General features: G+C 33.3%; 1 protein-coding gene across 1 annotated transcript in view; it reads left to right on the top strand.

The window, feature by feature from the left end:
- Positions 1–15,696, top strand: part of LOC106710415 (oxysterol-binding protein-related protein 9) — a 45,666-nt gene that overhangs the window by 14,460 nt on the left and 15,510 nt on the right. Inside the window, exons 4-8 of the mRNA XM_045681456.1 lie at positions 854–931; positions 1,393–1,443; positions 1,965–2,034; positions 2,621–2,719; positions 3,589–3,700. Coding sequence (XP_045537412.1) covers positions 854–931; positions 1,393–1,443; positions 1,965–2,034; positions 2,621–2,719; positions 3,589–3,700 — 410 coding nt within the window. The remainder of the gene's footprint in view (positions 1–853; positions 932–1,392; positions 1,444–1,964; positions 2,035–2,620; positions 2,720–3,588; positions 3,701–15,696) is intronic.

The raw sequence follows: 15,696 nt of genomic DNA, 5'->3' as shown, positions 1-15,696 counted from the left end.
TATTCCCACCTCCACCTCATTGGAACTGTACATTTTTGTAGGATGACAAGCATTTTGAATTGATATTCCAGATATTTTTCATATTCATACTGGCGCATTAAGATTTATCAGAGATATCTTTAAAGCGGTGATATTTGTATGCACATATTGAAATAATTCGTCGATAGAATGCATTATCACTGATAAGGTGTTAAAGATTATGTGATGATAAAATTATGACGTACTTCGTATCGGTTACTAGACTGGTAATGGCAAGGAATGATAAACTGTTATCGTATTGCATTTTTATCATTTAAAGTTTAACTTTAGGATAATGACCTCTCCACAATGAACAGGTCTATTAATTATTTAAAAATACAAATGAATCTTTTTTACATATATAATCTACTATAGCTTTTACCCGCGACTCCGTCCGCGCGGAAAAAAAAATAGAAAGCGGGGTAAAAATTATCCTATGTCCTTTTCCTGGTCCTAAGCTACCTGCCCACCAATTTTCAGTCAAATCGATTCAGCCGTTCTTGAGTTATAAATGGTGTAACTAACACGACTTTCTTTTATATATATATATAGATATGAAAGAAATTTGCGTCATATTATGAAAAAAGTGATAACATTAATATTTATCATGTTAAATCTTTTTTCGAAAAAATCAAATATTTGTATAAACGCCATCTATTGCGCGATAAAGAAATCACTAACTTACAGCGCCATCTCTTACACTTTGACTAAAACTTTGACATATTGATAATGTTAGTGTCTGACTAAATTTTCGTCTTTGTAAAAATATTATTTTAAATATAATATAATAGCGAAATAATATTAGTGGGATTAATATTAAATCAAAATTTCACAGAAAATGGGCATTCGCGTATCGGAACTCGCGGATCCACAAGAAAAGAGCAAGGGTCAAGTAATTTTAGATCACTCCAACGTAAGTATTTAAAGATCACTAAATACGTTTATCTATGAGTAATGTGATAATTAGTTAAGTACAGTTTAACTAGGGCAATTAGATTATTAATAGTAATGATGTATTTTCATTATTTAATACATTTGATTTTAAAAATTTGTCACTCAATTCTCGATTTAAAATTGGCTTCCACTGGCGAAATATATAGACATTATCTCGGTTTGTTTTTTTTCCAGAGTTAATGATAGAAAAACAAATGTTTTTTGTATGAATATTTAGTCAAGATCCACAAGTTTTCAAGCAATTTGTGACACACATTTGAATGTATAATGTAATTCAAAACATCAACTTATTTAGGTCTAACCATTGGTTTCTGAGACCATGATCCCTGTTTAAAAAAATACTGTTATCACACAAGGATATGTTTTATATTTTGTTAGTCTCAGAAACCAACTCTAACATATTTTATTGTTTTTTTACAGGCAATGTTGGACAATATTAAACATTCCATAGTACTTCTTCAAATAGCTAAGGTAATGTTTTTGTGGTCACAATTTTTATATTAATATTTTTTACTACATACAGATTTAAGTATATTTTTATGGATAGTTATAATTTGACTGCTATCCAAGATTTTTGCAGTTTTTTTTCTGTTTTTTAAATCATGAATTTATGCAAAGTTAATATTATTTTTTACATACATTGATACAAATAGACATATATAGTTACATTCATCATAAGTCCCCACTGAGGTGCTCGGAGCTTACCCTAAGTTAGGGGTGTCTAGGCCATAGTCAATGCTGACCTAGTGCGGGTTGACTTCACACATATCATTGAATTTCTTCTCAGATATGTACAGGTTTCAAGATGTTTTCCTTCGACGTAAGAATGTCCTGATAAATGTAGATATATAAATCAAAAATCGAAAAACATATTGGTATATGGCGGGCTTTGAACCCAGGACCTGCAGATTGCAAGTCAAATGCTTAACCCTTGAGCCACCGACGCGTTAGTTTAGTTATTAAAGTTGTTTTTTTCTTTGTTTCAAAAACAGAATACGGTGAATCCTGTGAACGGAGTCTACCAAGGACCAACAAATACATCTCAAATGCATATCAAAGAAGGTAAATAAAAACTAAACAAACTAGACATTATTATGTAGCTTATTTTTTTTATATATATTTTAGAGGAAGATTTAAAGTAAAAATAAAACTAATGATTTTTAAGATTTTAAGTATTTTTGCTGGTCCAAACCAAACTAAACTATCAAAATGTTTGTCAATCTTTATAAGATTGTCAAATTATTTGAAATGTGATTTTGACATGCTTGTCACATTAAGATATTTGATAAAACATAATTGTCATTTATTTGCACAACTCTAAAAAAAAGTTATAAAATATTAGGTGTCGCCTGTAAGTCTGTCCACGTGAAATTAAAAAAAACTTAATAAGTAGCCTATGTATTCTTCCAGACTATAATCTACATCTGTGTCAAATTTCATCAATATCCGTAGAGCCGTTCCGGAGATACATTCAAACAAACATCCATCCAAACGTTCGCATTTATAATATTACTAAGATTTCACTTAAGGTCTTAACCTATTTATACAAACCTAAGAAAATGGATTTAAATTTTTAAAAGGTCTTAAGAAAGAAGCTTTGTTTCTATGGTTTATTTAGCCATATGCTGTAGCTAGGTACATATTTCAGGTGAGGACTTGTCTCCTCGCGTGGAGCTTGGCGCAGAGTGTCGTGAGCTGACGACACCCTCGCTACCTTTGACACCCCTTGAACATATTGATGCACCCAGTATGTATACCATGCATAGAGTTCATTGCAGGTGCTCCCATTTTCAGCCACAGCCTTCCTATCCTTTTCTTTTTTTTAATATTACAAGGTGACAAACGAGCAAGCGGCCACATGAATTCGCCGAAATAGCGAAGACCGCTGCCTATAGATATTTGTAATTGCAGATGCGTTGCCTACCCTCAATCGACGAAGGAGACGCATGAAAAGAGAATATTTAACCTTCCTATGCATCTCCTCCTCCATCAAATTCAACTCCCCTTCCCATCCTTTCCTTATTAGAAAAGGGGCGGGAAGGGAAAGAGAGTTCTTATAAGGAAAGGATGAGAAGAGGAAGTGGATTTGATAGAGGAGGGGAATGCATGAAGGGGAATCTATTATTATAGGGGAATAGATTTAACACTTTATAAGTTGTGACTTAAAAGGAACCATGCAACTTGTCAGCAGCGAAAGTGTTAATACGACATCTGTAGCGGAACTTCGGTGGCTCAGGGGTTAAGTACTTGACTTGCAATCTGCAGGTCCTAGGTTCGAATCCCGCCATGTACCAATGTGTTTTCGAGTTTCGATTTACATATGTACATTTATCCTATGTTCTTACGGTGAAGGAAAACATCTTGCAACTTGCACATAATTGAGAAGAAATTCAATGAGATGTGAGAAGTCAACCTGTACTTGGTCAGCATTGACTATGGCCTAGTCACCCCTAACTTAGGGTAGGCTCCGAGCTCCTCAGTGGGGACGTATAGTGAGCTGATGATGATGATGAAATTTGCAATACACGGACCGCAGTTTATAGTCTCCGTTGAAAAATGCTAGAATATTTGAAATATATTTTTTCTAGTAATATAACTCTCCCCTTTTGTGAACAGGACAAGCGATGTCCCTCCTAGTTCCTGACACATCGTACTCCTCATCCGAAGGTGAAGATGACTTTTATGATGCTGATGATGAACCTGCAGAACTTATACAGCCAGCTACAAGGTCAGTCATCTTGTTTATCGATGAGTCTTATGTACTTTTACTTTTTTTATATTAAAAGGTACCTCTTAGTTTAGTTAACAACATGCACTAAACATAAATCCACATTTATAAGAGTAAATGTTTTTTTTTTTGCTGAAATAAAATGGCGTATGCGGTCTATTTTCCTATATGGTTGAATATTTTAGAGTCTCCTGTAAATTTGAACATTGGCCCTTATTTATAAAAGCCATCCATATCAAGTAACTAAGGCAGTGTTTCCCAACCTTTTTGGATCCATGTCCCATTTTTCAGGATGAACATGACTATTGCCCCCTTATAAATTTTGTTTAAAAATAAATTTCTCTCGAGGCCTAAATTTACAATGTTAGAGAAATAATTATTTACTACTTTTGACTGACTAGATTAATTTCATATAAAATTTTTAAACACGAAAACACATATAAATAGTTTAAATGCAACGGATTTTTGTATCTAAAACGTTTTTATGTACTTTTCAGCACTGGCTTTCATTGTAAGGATGTAGCCTTCAGTTATTAAATCTCCGAATTGCCCCCCCCCCCCCCTCTAAATCTAAATGTCCCCCAGGTGGGGCATACACCCCACCTTGGGAAACACTGAACTAATGTAAGATCAAGTCCCTTATTTCAGTTGGGATAGATTCAGGTCAAGAGGTCAATGACCTCGCCACCACTTGACTCTCAACCGTACTTATACTTTGTTTAACGGCAGGAAACTTTTTGTGGAATGGAATTTGTACTAGTTCTATTTTTATGAATGCACTAGCTGTCGCCCGCGATTCCGTCCGCTCGCAGTTAAAAAAACAATGTATGAAAAATAGATGTTGGCCGTTTCTCAGACCTACTAAATACGCATATAAAATTTGGTGAAAATCGGTAAAGCCGGTAATCGCTTCGGAGGAGTATGGTAACTAATATTGTGACATGGAAATTTTATATATAAGATTTAATTAATTAAAAAAAACTAGAAAACATTTTACCAACTAGTGTTTACTAATGATATTACAAAAAGTAGTATGTGTCATTATTGTGACCTGTATTTTTGTTTTAATTATATATCTCACTAGCTGTCTTCCGCGATATTGTCCGCGCGGAATTTAAAAAAAATTATTAAGTAGAAGTTATAAAAAAAAGTTTGAAATATTATGTACCAATGATTTTTTTTTACATACCTAACGTATTAATCATATAAAATACATTTGATGTATAATTTATTAGGAAGAAACATCAACTAAGGTATTATTGTGACTCACGACACGATAACTTACTCTACATCTGTGACAATGGAAACAAACACATAATACTTATCTAACTCTAATCGATGAGACAAGATATTTACATAATGGTTACGTGAATGGACATAAGAGAAACTTTGATATATCGTATACTAGCTGTCGCCCGCAACTCCGTCCGCTCGGAATTAAAAAAAACTTAATTAGTTGCCTATGCATTCTTCTAGATTATATTATACATATATTCTATATCCGTGGCAAATTTCATCCAGATCCCTTGACGCGATCTGGAGATACCTTCAAACAAACATTCATCCATCCATCCGTCCATCCATCCATCCATCTAAACATTCGCATTTATAATATTAAGTAAGAAAGAAGTAAAATATAGTAAGAGAAATATACAAAAGAGGTCTGCTTAAGTAATAAAGGTCTCTCATTAGTTTTACCTTTACCTATGCGTTATTAATCAAAGGAAATAAGTTTTTATACAAAAAACTCCATAAATAAGTTTGTCCTACATAAAGGGATGAGTCAGCAGGGTGAAAGTGAAGAGGTCCGGTTGGATGTAATTTAACACAGCAAAGAAATGAGGGTCATGTGACCCTAACGGCTTGATCTTTTACGTAAATCCCATTTTTCGCTATCAAGATTTCTGTATACATACAATTTTTATGAGAATAGAATAGAAATAGGATAGTATGGTAGGGGCTTCTTATGAGAAACTTTAAATATGAGTATGTAGGGGTATATTGGTACCAATCCCTATCTCTACCAGTCACTACCTCGATAGGCCTAGGAAAAGATGAAATTTCAATGTAAGTGTTAGTATGAAAATAGAGATTATAAAGGTAAATTCACATTAGCCTTGTTGACATTATAAAGTGTAACTGCTGGAACATGGCTCAGTACAATACATTACGGTAGCCACGCTCTGGTTACGTCTTGCGGGACGATACGCCTCGTCATGTACAACACCGTGACGTTCTTGTTGTGGATAAATGTGAGTGTATAATTGCGAGTTTGCACTGACGAAATATAAAATATGTTATGATGGCAATCAACTTTTGATGTTAATTGACGGCTAGCTGTCGCCTGCAACTCCGTCCGCGCGGAATTAAAAAAATACGTAATAAGTAGCCTATGTGTTCTTCCAGACTACTCTTTACTTTTGGGTCATTCCAGAGATATCTTCGTACAAACATCCATCCATTTATACATCCAAACATTCACATTTATAATATTAGTAATGTTACGATAAATATCAACTTTTGATATTTATTGAGGATTATTAACCGAAAACTAACTCTCAACATGTTTTATGTCAGTATTTCGGGTCTGATTTGACTTAATTATAAGAGAATTTTTATTCCCACGAAATTTATAGATCTAAATGAAAAAATCTCCTAACTAGTTTACATTTTTAACAATAGTCGTCATGTCACCCCTGTCAATGTAAGAACTGAGCTTTCTCAGAACGCGAATAAATACCTCAGTAACATTATCATGACGAATTACTCTACGTCAAGGTCGATATCGAACTTAAAGCATTGCTAAATCTCACTCTGTCTTCTTCTATTGACCTAAGTCAGAATTAAAAAAAGTAATAAAAATAATTGATCTTATAAGTAGGTAATTTGGCCATGGGGGTCTGAGATAACAGTTCATTTTGGAAAAGGGGTCACTTGTCCAAAATAGTTTGGGGATCCCTGCTCTACGTTGTTCCTTATAACGTTATCAACTCGCACTGGGCCAGCTTGGTTGACTAAGGCCTAGTCAACCATAACTTAGAGTAGACTCCGAGCTCCGCAATAGTGACGTATAGTGAGCTTATGATGATATTCATAATAACTCAGTGACATCATGAGAGTAAAGTTAAGGGTTTTTTTGTATTAAATACCTGTGTTGCATTTCCATTTTATCTCTAGTACTATCTAATGTGTTTTGCTCTACTGGTAGAATAAAACTGTATATATTGATTCGGCTTAGTTCTATTTCCGTTTAACGTTTTAATTTTGTTCTGCAATATGTCCTTTTCATGTACAAGAATTATGAAGCAAAACAGTTTGCAAAATGTAGAAAAAATAAAAAAATATTACATATGTTTTTTTGTCTTTATAATAGACTAGCATTATTAAAAAAAATCTAGTAATAAATATAGCATATAGCAAATCAGTTCAGTAATTTCGGAGCCTATTCAAGGCAAACAAACGATGAAATCTTTCTTCTTTATTATATATAGATTAATAAAAATTATTAAAATTCGCAAACGTCTAAAAGCCTTATTGGTATCGGTATCTATAGAAGTCAATTATATTGTCTTTAGAAAAATTACTAAATATAATTCGATCAATATAGCTTCGTATTTCATATTGCGTGTTGTATAGACCTAGCAACAATGACGTGCCGTATTCATAGTCGAGCACGCGCTACGACCCACATACCAAGCCGTTTTTTTATACTGACCAATATACTGTGTATTGATGTTTATAACACGTTTTAAATGATTCCAAAACATAATGATAGTCATTAAATCTTGAATTAACTTTAATTAATTGACTTAACTTTAGAAGGAACTTAACATTGATAGTTCGACAACTTTACTACTACTGTAGTCAAACAATGATATCTGAACTAGTGAGAGATAACGCTGCTATCGCGGTTGGTTATGTCGGAGTATATAACTTAGAAATGACATAAAAGAAAATATGACATGAGCTACAATACAAAGAGAATCCTGTGACATTTTCTGTGGACAGAGTGGGGCTAGTGGGCTGTCAACTCAGTTTGACTTATGCCTACCAGTTCAGACAGCTTTGTCGGTCTATACCACCAACACAACTAGGTACTTATATGAACATGACTTATTTTTTATTGTTATTAATTAGTTTATATACAAACTATATTAAGGCCAAGGGAGGAGGGCTGATTGGATTTACACACTATAGTATAGTGACTATACTATGAATACAACATAGTTTTATCAACATACAAAAAAGGACTAATAATAATTACTATACCGTCATTTACTCACGCGCAATATTTTCAAAAAAAAAATAAAAAAAAACGTCATTCACCTTTTGCAATAAAAAATAAACAATAAATACGTTGGCTTCAATTTGTAATATACGATACAGCTAACGTATAAATTGACCTAGTCTTGTATCTAGGTCCTGCTGACGATTTAACCGCTTAGGTTTTATTCACAAAAGTATTTCTGCTGTGATACGCTTGGAAAAGAGGGCAGCAAAATATCTATAAACAATGTAATTGTGAGTTTTCACCGCCGTAACACTGAAAACATATTGTTTTCTTTATTTTTACGAAAAGAATGGGAGAGTAGGCGATACGTTTTTTGTATATGCTTTGTTAGTGGAAATTAAAGGTAAGATTTATGGAATGTTTATCGTCTCCGATAATGCTAGTCATCAAATAGTTTTTGATTGGATCTCGTAGACAGTGCATTGCCCTCTTTGTTCCCCTCGAATGACCTTGAGTCTATTTAATATTATATATTGGAGCCACGTCTCTGGCTTGAGTAATCAGTTATCTTGCTCCATGGATTCCTTGTTTAATAAGGTTTCATTACAATTTCTTTTCGAACACGCAGCCATTTGTTGGAATGAGAAGATTCCAACATTTAAAAACAGTGCTTATAAATTTCGGTATCTTAAACTTAATAGTTTCTTTAGAAATTACGATGTCAAGGTTATGTTAGGTGGTATAGGTTAGGTGTTTACCTTTAAAATGTATGCTAAATTACTTCGAATTGTACACATTTTTACGTCGTAGTCCCATTATTTTCAGTTATCACCGCTTCTAATATTTAGCAAAGCAAAACTTACTAATGTTATAAATGCGAATGTTTAGATGGATGGATATTTGTTTGAAGGTATCTCCAGAACTGCTTAACGGATCTCGATGAAATTTGGCATAGATGTAGATCATAGACTGGAAGAACACAGTCTACTTATTAAGTTTTTTTTTAATACCGCGCCGACGGAATCGCGCGAGACAGCTAGTTTAGTACATAGATCAAAGTTACGGTTGCCAAACTAAATACAAACACGTAATTATAAATTGATAGTGTTCTGTCTATAGTTACCGAAGTAGTAGAAGATGAAATTATACTGATCAGGTTGTTGGTATACTCACGAAAGCCGGTATTCGAAGTATTTGTAAGAGGGATGTGTCAGGACTGCACCAAATATCTATAATGTCTGCCCACCCTACTGGAATACGTGCGTGAATTGTGTTATTAATAGTACAACGACCATAAACGAAGTTATCTTGGTGCAGCTGTATGAAAATAGCACCATCCCTCGTTGTTTTTTTTTTTCGCTTGGTGCTCGAATAATTAGGAAATGCGTGTTTATTTATAAACAAGGCGCGATGCCGGTGTTTACTTGCCGAGCCAACCGCATCGATGCGCCGCGCCCGCTACTGCGCTGAGCCACATGTCATAGAGTAAGCAACCATTGTGAATGGACTGCAAACATTAACTGAATTCTTTATAATCTTAATCTCAATTTCTTTAGTGATATCTGTTTTTCGCCTTTTGTGTTTGCTTTTTGTCTAAATTTAAAAATAGATAAACGGTTACAACTAAATTTATTATTCGACGGGTCTGGTATCAATTTTTTTCTACTTACTAAACGAGTTGGAGATAACGTTTTTAAACCTAATTTACATTCAAAAAGTAATAAATAGTTTAATTATTCATTAGGTAATAGCCTAAACTAATTATAAGTTTGAAACAAAAAAATAATAATAATAATTTGTCTCACTTATTAATTGTTAATTTACTAGTGATTATGTAGTTTACTTTGCAGGACAAAAAAAGAACCCATGTTCCCTTCCTCAATCTTTGAGAGCTAAAGCTTCTAAAAACTGAAGCCTTTCAAACTAGCCGAGGTTAGAGGTAACATCCCCATACTTGTTTTGATTAAATTTGATTCTAAATTTTTGAGTTTAATACCTAAATGTTCAACTAGACTTACTCTTTGCATGTTACGCCTTGCTTTAGCTTTTCAGTGCACGTCGGACCGTGCCGCGATGCGCACGTGCGTTTGACGCAGTCAAAATTCGATCGATATTACATGGACCACGACCGATGCTGGATCATCACTAGACTAAACCACCCCTCGTACGGTCCAAGGACGTTGTTACGTTTACACGCGTCGAATAGATTTTAGTGTATTTTTCAATATATCATTTAAGTGTATTACAGTACGAATAGTGAACAGTTTTTTTATACCAATTTGTGTTAATTTTTAAACGCTTATCCGTTCGTGTCAACGAGGAAATTTATTAGTTTCATTACCTCCTTGTAGTGCGTTGTTATTGTTATTAAGTGGCCTAATAGTTGTGTTTATAAAAAAATCGTGACTATTTTTGTTTTAATTTAATATATTTAAATAGGTAATATTCTCTCTCTTTAATAATCAATTAAGTGTTTATGAAAATATTTTTTATTCATTTAAGCTTTGTACATTAAAAATGTTTTTTTTTAAATATTACAATAGAAATACGTTGAAGTACTGGTGGACTGCACTCTAAAAAGAGTTCTCTTACAGCTAACCATACCACAAAGATAGTTATTTAAAAGTATATATAATAAAATTATTTAGAAATTGGTTTATGCTCCCGTTTAAGTTAAACCAAAATAGTAATAATTCTTTAAACGCAAAACTTTTAAAATTATGATAATACAGTTTACAAATGTATTTGGAACATTTGAATTGTGCAAATTGTCGTGTGATGAAATATTAAATTCAGGCCAAGGATAATGGAAACCGATTTTGTTGCTGAATTTTTTGACCGTAGGTATTCAATGACTATAAAATCGAATTGCAATATAAAAGTCATAAAATTGTGTTTAACACCTGTTTTCATTAAACTGAAAAACGTTACTACGCGTTATTTATGCATGTTTAATAATCCATATGAAATATTCTTTCCCAAAATCCCGTTTCTTCGATTTTTTAGACTTAAAAAGGTAAATTGTTGAGAAATGTGTTATGGTACTGACTCAGCATGAATTCCAACCTAAGCACTGAAAACAATTACATCTCATAAGATGTCCCGTAAATAGATGTAACTCTTTTCTACGAATGTGTTGATACATTATTGGAAGGATAGTAAGAGGATTACTAGACAAATATGGTCAGTTTGTTTGTTAAATAAGAAATCCCTAGTTTTCCATACCTTTCAGAAAAACATCGTACTTCAAAACATTTATTAATTGAAGTTGATTCACTGATACTAATTGGTTTCGCTGGATCATGGTAGAGTTATACATATAGACACTTTGCTCGATAGAGCGTCATCCGAATATTTAGCTTCCCAGGGTACGCACTTGTGGTAACAATCACTACGATATTATTTAACATAAGTAGACTACATCAATAAAAATAAAGAATACTATATTCTTAGTAACAATAATTATTTTATATCTTTATGTCCATGGAATGTTTGGAACAACTAAAACGGAACTTAAACCGTTTCAATTTTGTTTATTTTCTTTTTATAAATTGAAAATTTATTTGTGTCGTATCCACCTACTTTTCTTGGATAAGGTATTATACATACATTATAGATTTATCAGAAATTTATTAAATCTGAGATAGAACCTGCAGTTTGACACTGAATAGAAATAAATCACTCACTTCTTTAAACCTCGTATTTCGATGTTACGTACAGAATCTTATATAAAGACTCCTCGAAAGCCTTTTGAATGTATTATCCCCTTTCATACGCCCACGGTATAATCTGAAGGATTAACTGATATTCCAGACCTTGGCCGCGTATTATGTAAGTCACTTACGCACTGTAAATAAGTAAATATATGTTCCAAATGAAATGACTAAGCTAACTTCAGCTTCAGCTTTAGTTATCTAAACATTTATACATATTAATAAAATTGGAGTGTCTGTATGTAATATCGATAAAAATATATATTTCGTCACACGATGATTTGCGTTAAAGATAACGAAAAACTATTTTTTTTTGTCCGTCTGTCCGCGAATCCGATAGCTAATACATGCGGGCATATTAAAGGCTACTTTTTTTCTGCGCTGATGCCGCGGGCGACCGGTAGTTTAATTGTTATTATAACAATGGAGCATTTTTTTGTGTTTATTTTTTTTATTCTTACTGAGCTAATTGAAATTTAAAGTTAAAAGACAATTTTTTAATGAGCAGATATAAGTTTTATATTTTATAACCCGCTTTTCCTTAAACATTTTGAACCCGTTTTTTGACATTAATATAATTCATACTTCTTTGTAAATAGCAAATATGAAGTGTTTTGTATTGTTATTACTTAAATAAGTTCTATAGACTGATCTTGTGGCTTATGTGAATAAATTTGACTGTGATTCGAAACATTTTTTTGAATATAAATTGAACTCTAAATGTGATGACATAAGTGGTATAATCGTGTAACCATGATTCGGGCGCTTACATCCAGGAGATGGTCGCTAAGGCGAGAAAGCGAGAGGTGAGAATGTTAATTTGTTGAATTTTGAATTTTTATCTGTGTTGTCTTGAATAACTGAACAATTTTCAGAAGCCTTAACTTATGTTGTGATTTAAAAATTCATCAAAATTATTATATAGATACGAAAATCTGACGCAGCATCAAGATTGTGCTTCGAGACATAACTGTGGATTCCGACTGCATTTTCACTTGTTTTGACATATCGTCATCCCTCACATTATCTTTGACAAAAGAGAGATATCAATATGATTCAATACAAGTATAACGGCAGTCGAAACCCAAATTACTTTTCAAATAGTCACTTAGTTGCTGTTTAAAAAATTAATCTAAACTTACCTTCAGTTATATCTCATAGCGTAGTACCAAAGTGTCTGGACAAACCCACGATGGGTTTATAGACACTTTTAATATAACTTTGTATTTTGTACCCTGTTTAATATAAATAAATAAATAAAAAAAAAAACATGCATGAATGAACCAATGTCAAATTGTGACGTTACATCTCCCTAATAAAAATGCGCTCATTAAATCTTTAACGTCTTTATAATACATTTTGATTAATCGCTTTGTATTTTTTTTTCTTTTTATGTACGAATGGCCTTATATTTTTGTGATCAAAGACTGCCCGCGGCGAACCGACATTAATACCATTTGTTGTGTTTTCATTTTATTTGCCATGTTCCTTGTAGGCAGTGAAATGACCAAGGCTACATTATATTCTTGTTTGTATTTCATTGTACCAAATGAATAGGTACAATTTGAAATACCTGTTACAAGACTGAACACTGTTTATTGAATGCTGCAAGCTTTTAAATATTTCTAGACTCAAAACTAGAACTGAACTAAATGCAAATAGAATCGTGAATTTGAATTTCGAATTGGAAATTGCAAAACAAATTTATAGTCAGGTTTCAATCTGGCATGCTTCGGTTTAAATCTAAATTTGTCAAATTGACAACAGTAAAGTTAGAAATTCTTCTTTTGTTTCTATTGTTTTACTGACAAAAGCTCTTTGCCTTTGTAGGCTTTAAGTTTGCTTTTGTTTCGACTTTGTATATGTCACTATAAGCAGCCACTGATTTTGCCTATAGATTTTTATTTAGTTTATTTTTTAGTCACTCTTAAATCAACGTCCTTAGTTCTGACATATATGTTTAAGTATATTTCGTCGTCCTTATTAGTCGATAACTCGGTCGTTATAAAGATGCGAAGACTCCCCGCATACGGGCTAACGACAAATGAAAATGATCAGTCGCTGTAAAGCAGGCGTCGAGGGGACTAAGTTGATAAGTAGGTACAATTCGCGATAAGGAAAGGTAAGAATTGTCGCCCAACTCATGCACTAATGCGGGCGCTAGCGACTAATGAAAATGGTTCTTGCATGCCAGCGCTATAGCATGCGTGAACAAGAAATCTCTTTCCCACGCATTCTGTATAACGATCTAGGTATCGACTAATGAAATTGCGCCCTTAAGAGTTGTAACTCTTTTCGTCGGATGGGTAATATCTCTTACCCAGTCGCGTGCCAGACGTCGTCCCGCGCGCATCGTTTTTAAGTCGCTCCGCGTTCGAAAAATCCTATAAGTGGTAAAAAGTGCTCAAATCGTGTGATATATCATAAGATGCGCCTCAACGAGAGGGACCCGAACCTGTTAGCAGATTTTTGACATCTCAAACATGTAAAAAGTTATAACTCAAAAAGTGAAATTTTTGTGTTTTTGCAACTTTCAAGGCGCAACGCTGCGCAAATAAGATCTTTGACGGGTAGTTTTGAAAATGCTATCATATGCGCCCTAATACGAAGTATCTTTGAGGCAAGATCCAGATTTTTCCGCGGAAAATTGTGGCTAAAATTGACATTTTTCTGAAAACCACGTGGCACGTAAATTTTTTTCTGGGCATTCTACAGAAACGTTTATAGTGTCAAACGATTGCCCTTAGTGAGCCAAGACGATTGACGTATCGGTCATTGAGATCGGACAACTATATCGAAAAATATAGAAGAAAAACTTTTTGCAAATTTTGAAAAATTAATAACTCCTGAAATAGATCGACGACATATGAATTTTATTAGATCCCTGGAAACACCTAATTGAACTCTACAGGCCATAAAAATTTTATATTTTTTGGACAAAAAACGGCCAAGAAACAGTCGACTACAGAAGACCGCGTGGCCACGAGGTCATCGATCCAGGACATATTGTGACCAACTGAATACGAATTATTGACCTACTTTGCTAGACAAAGCAAACACCGTTTAGATCATTAAAATCGGACACTTGGATCCGAAAATATTTAGAAAAGAAAAATTGTATTACGTAATTATAAACTAAAATAGACATTTTTGTTTGTTGACATTTTTCTAAACTAGTGAGTTCATATAATAGAAACTGTTTAAAAAATAACCTTTGATGTAAAAAAGTGTATAAAAATTAATTAGTTGTTGAAAAAATAAAATTTCAAAAATTATAAAAATGTTCAAAAAAAAATTATTAAAAATAAATTAGTTTAAGTAAATCATATGACAGGTACTACTAAATGGTGTATATAAAATTAGTTGGTAATAAATAAATAACGTTACGTTGTCGGGACGACTTGACATTAAGTAAAATAAAATAAATTTGTAATTTAACTAATTAATTTATAGATTAAGTAAATGTAAAAATTAGCTCGCGACTTATAAATAACTGTGAAGCTACCTTTAACAAGTACTATAAATATATAAATTTGACAAGTGCATTTATACTACTTATACAAAATTGCACATCAAAAAATTGTTACTTAAATTTAAGTATTGTTAGATTGACGAACATACGAGGGGATGTTTGGCTACCGTACCCCGGAAAAGAAATCAGGGACCACAGGGACCCAGGCTGGCCCTTCTCGAGTGGAAATGGCAGGAGTATCAGGTACCCAAGAAACGCTGCCACAACCCCAAGCGTCAAAAGTAAGGAGGAGTATAGGGGAATGGGAAGCGGGGGGGAAACTGGACCCAAAAGAGAAGAACACGAGCCCCACTACAAAGAAGGAGAAGTCAAAATATATGGATAGACTAACTGAAGCGAGAGCATGTCAACAAAAAGCAAAAATAAATTTAGCAAATTCCAGAAACATCAAAACCGAAATAAAAAACGAAGTCATTAACGCAGTAGAAAGACTATACCAATTAGTTGAGGAAGCAGAAAGTGCAAGAAATAAGGAGAGCAGACAGAACGAAGAAAAACAAATAGAACCAAACGTGGAAAG

Source organism: Papilio machaon, chromosome 16, assembly GCF_912999745.1.
Source record: "Papilio machaon chromosome 16, ilPapMach1.1, whole genome shotgun sequence".
Classification (NCBI taxonomy): domain Eukaryota; kingdom Metazoa; phylum Arthropoda; class Insecta; order Lepidoptera; family Papilionidae; genus Papilio; species Papilio machaon.
Note: the sequence above shows the minus strand (reverse complement) of the source record. Positions and strands in the feature narration are given on the sequence as shown.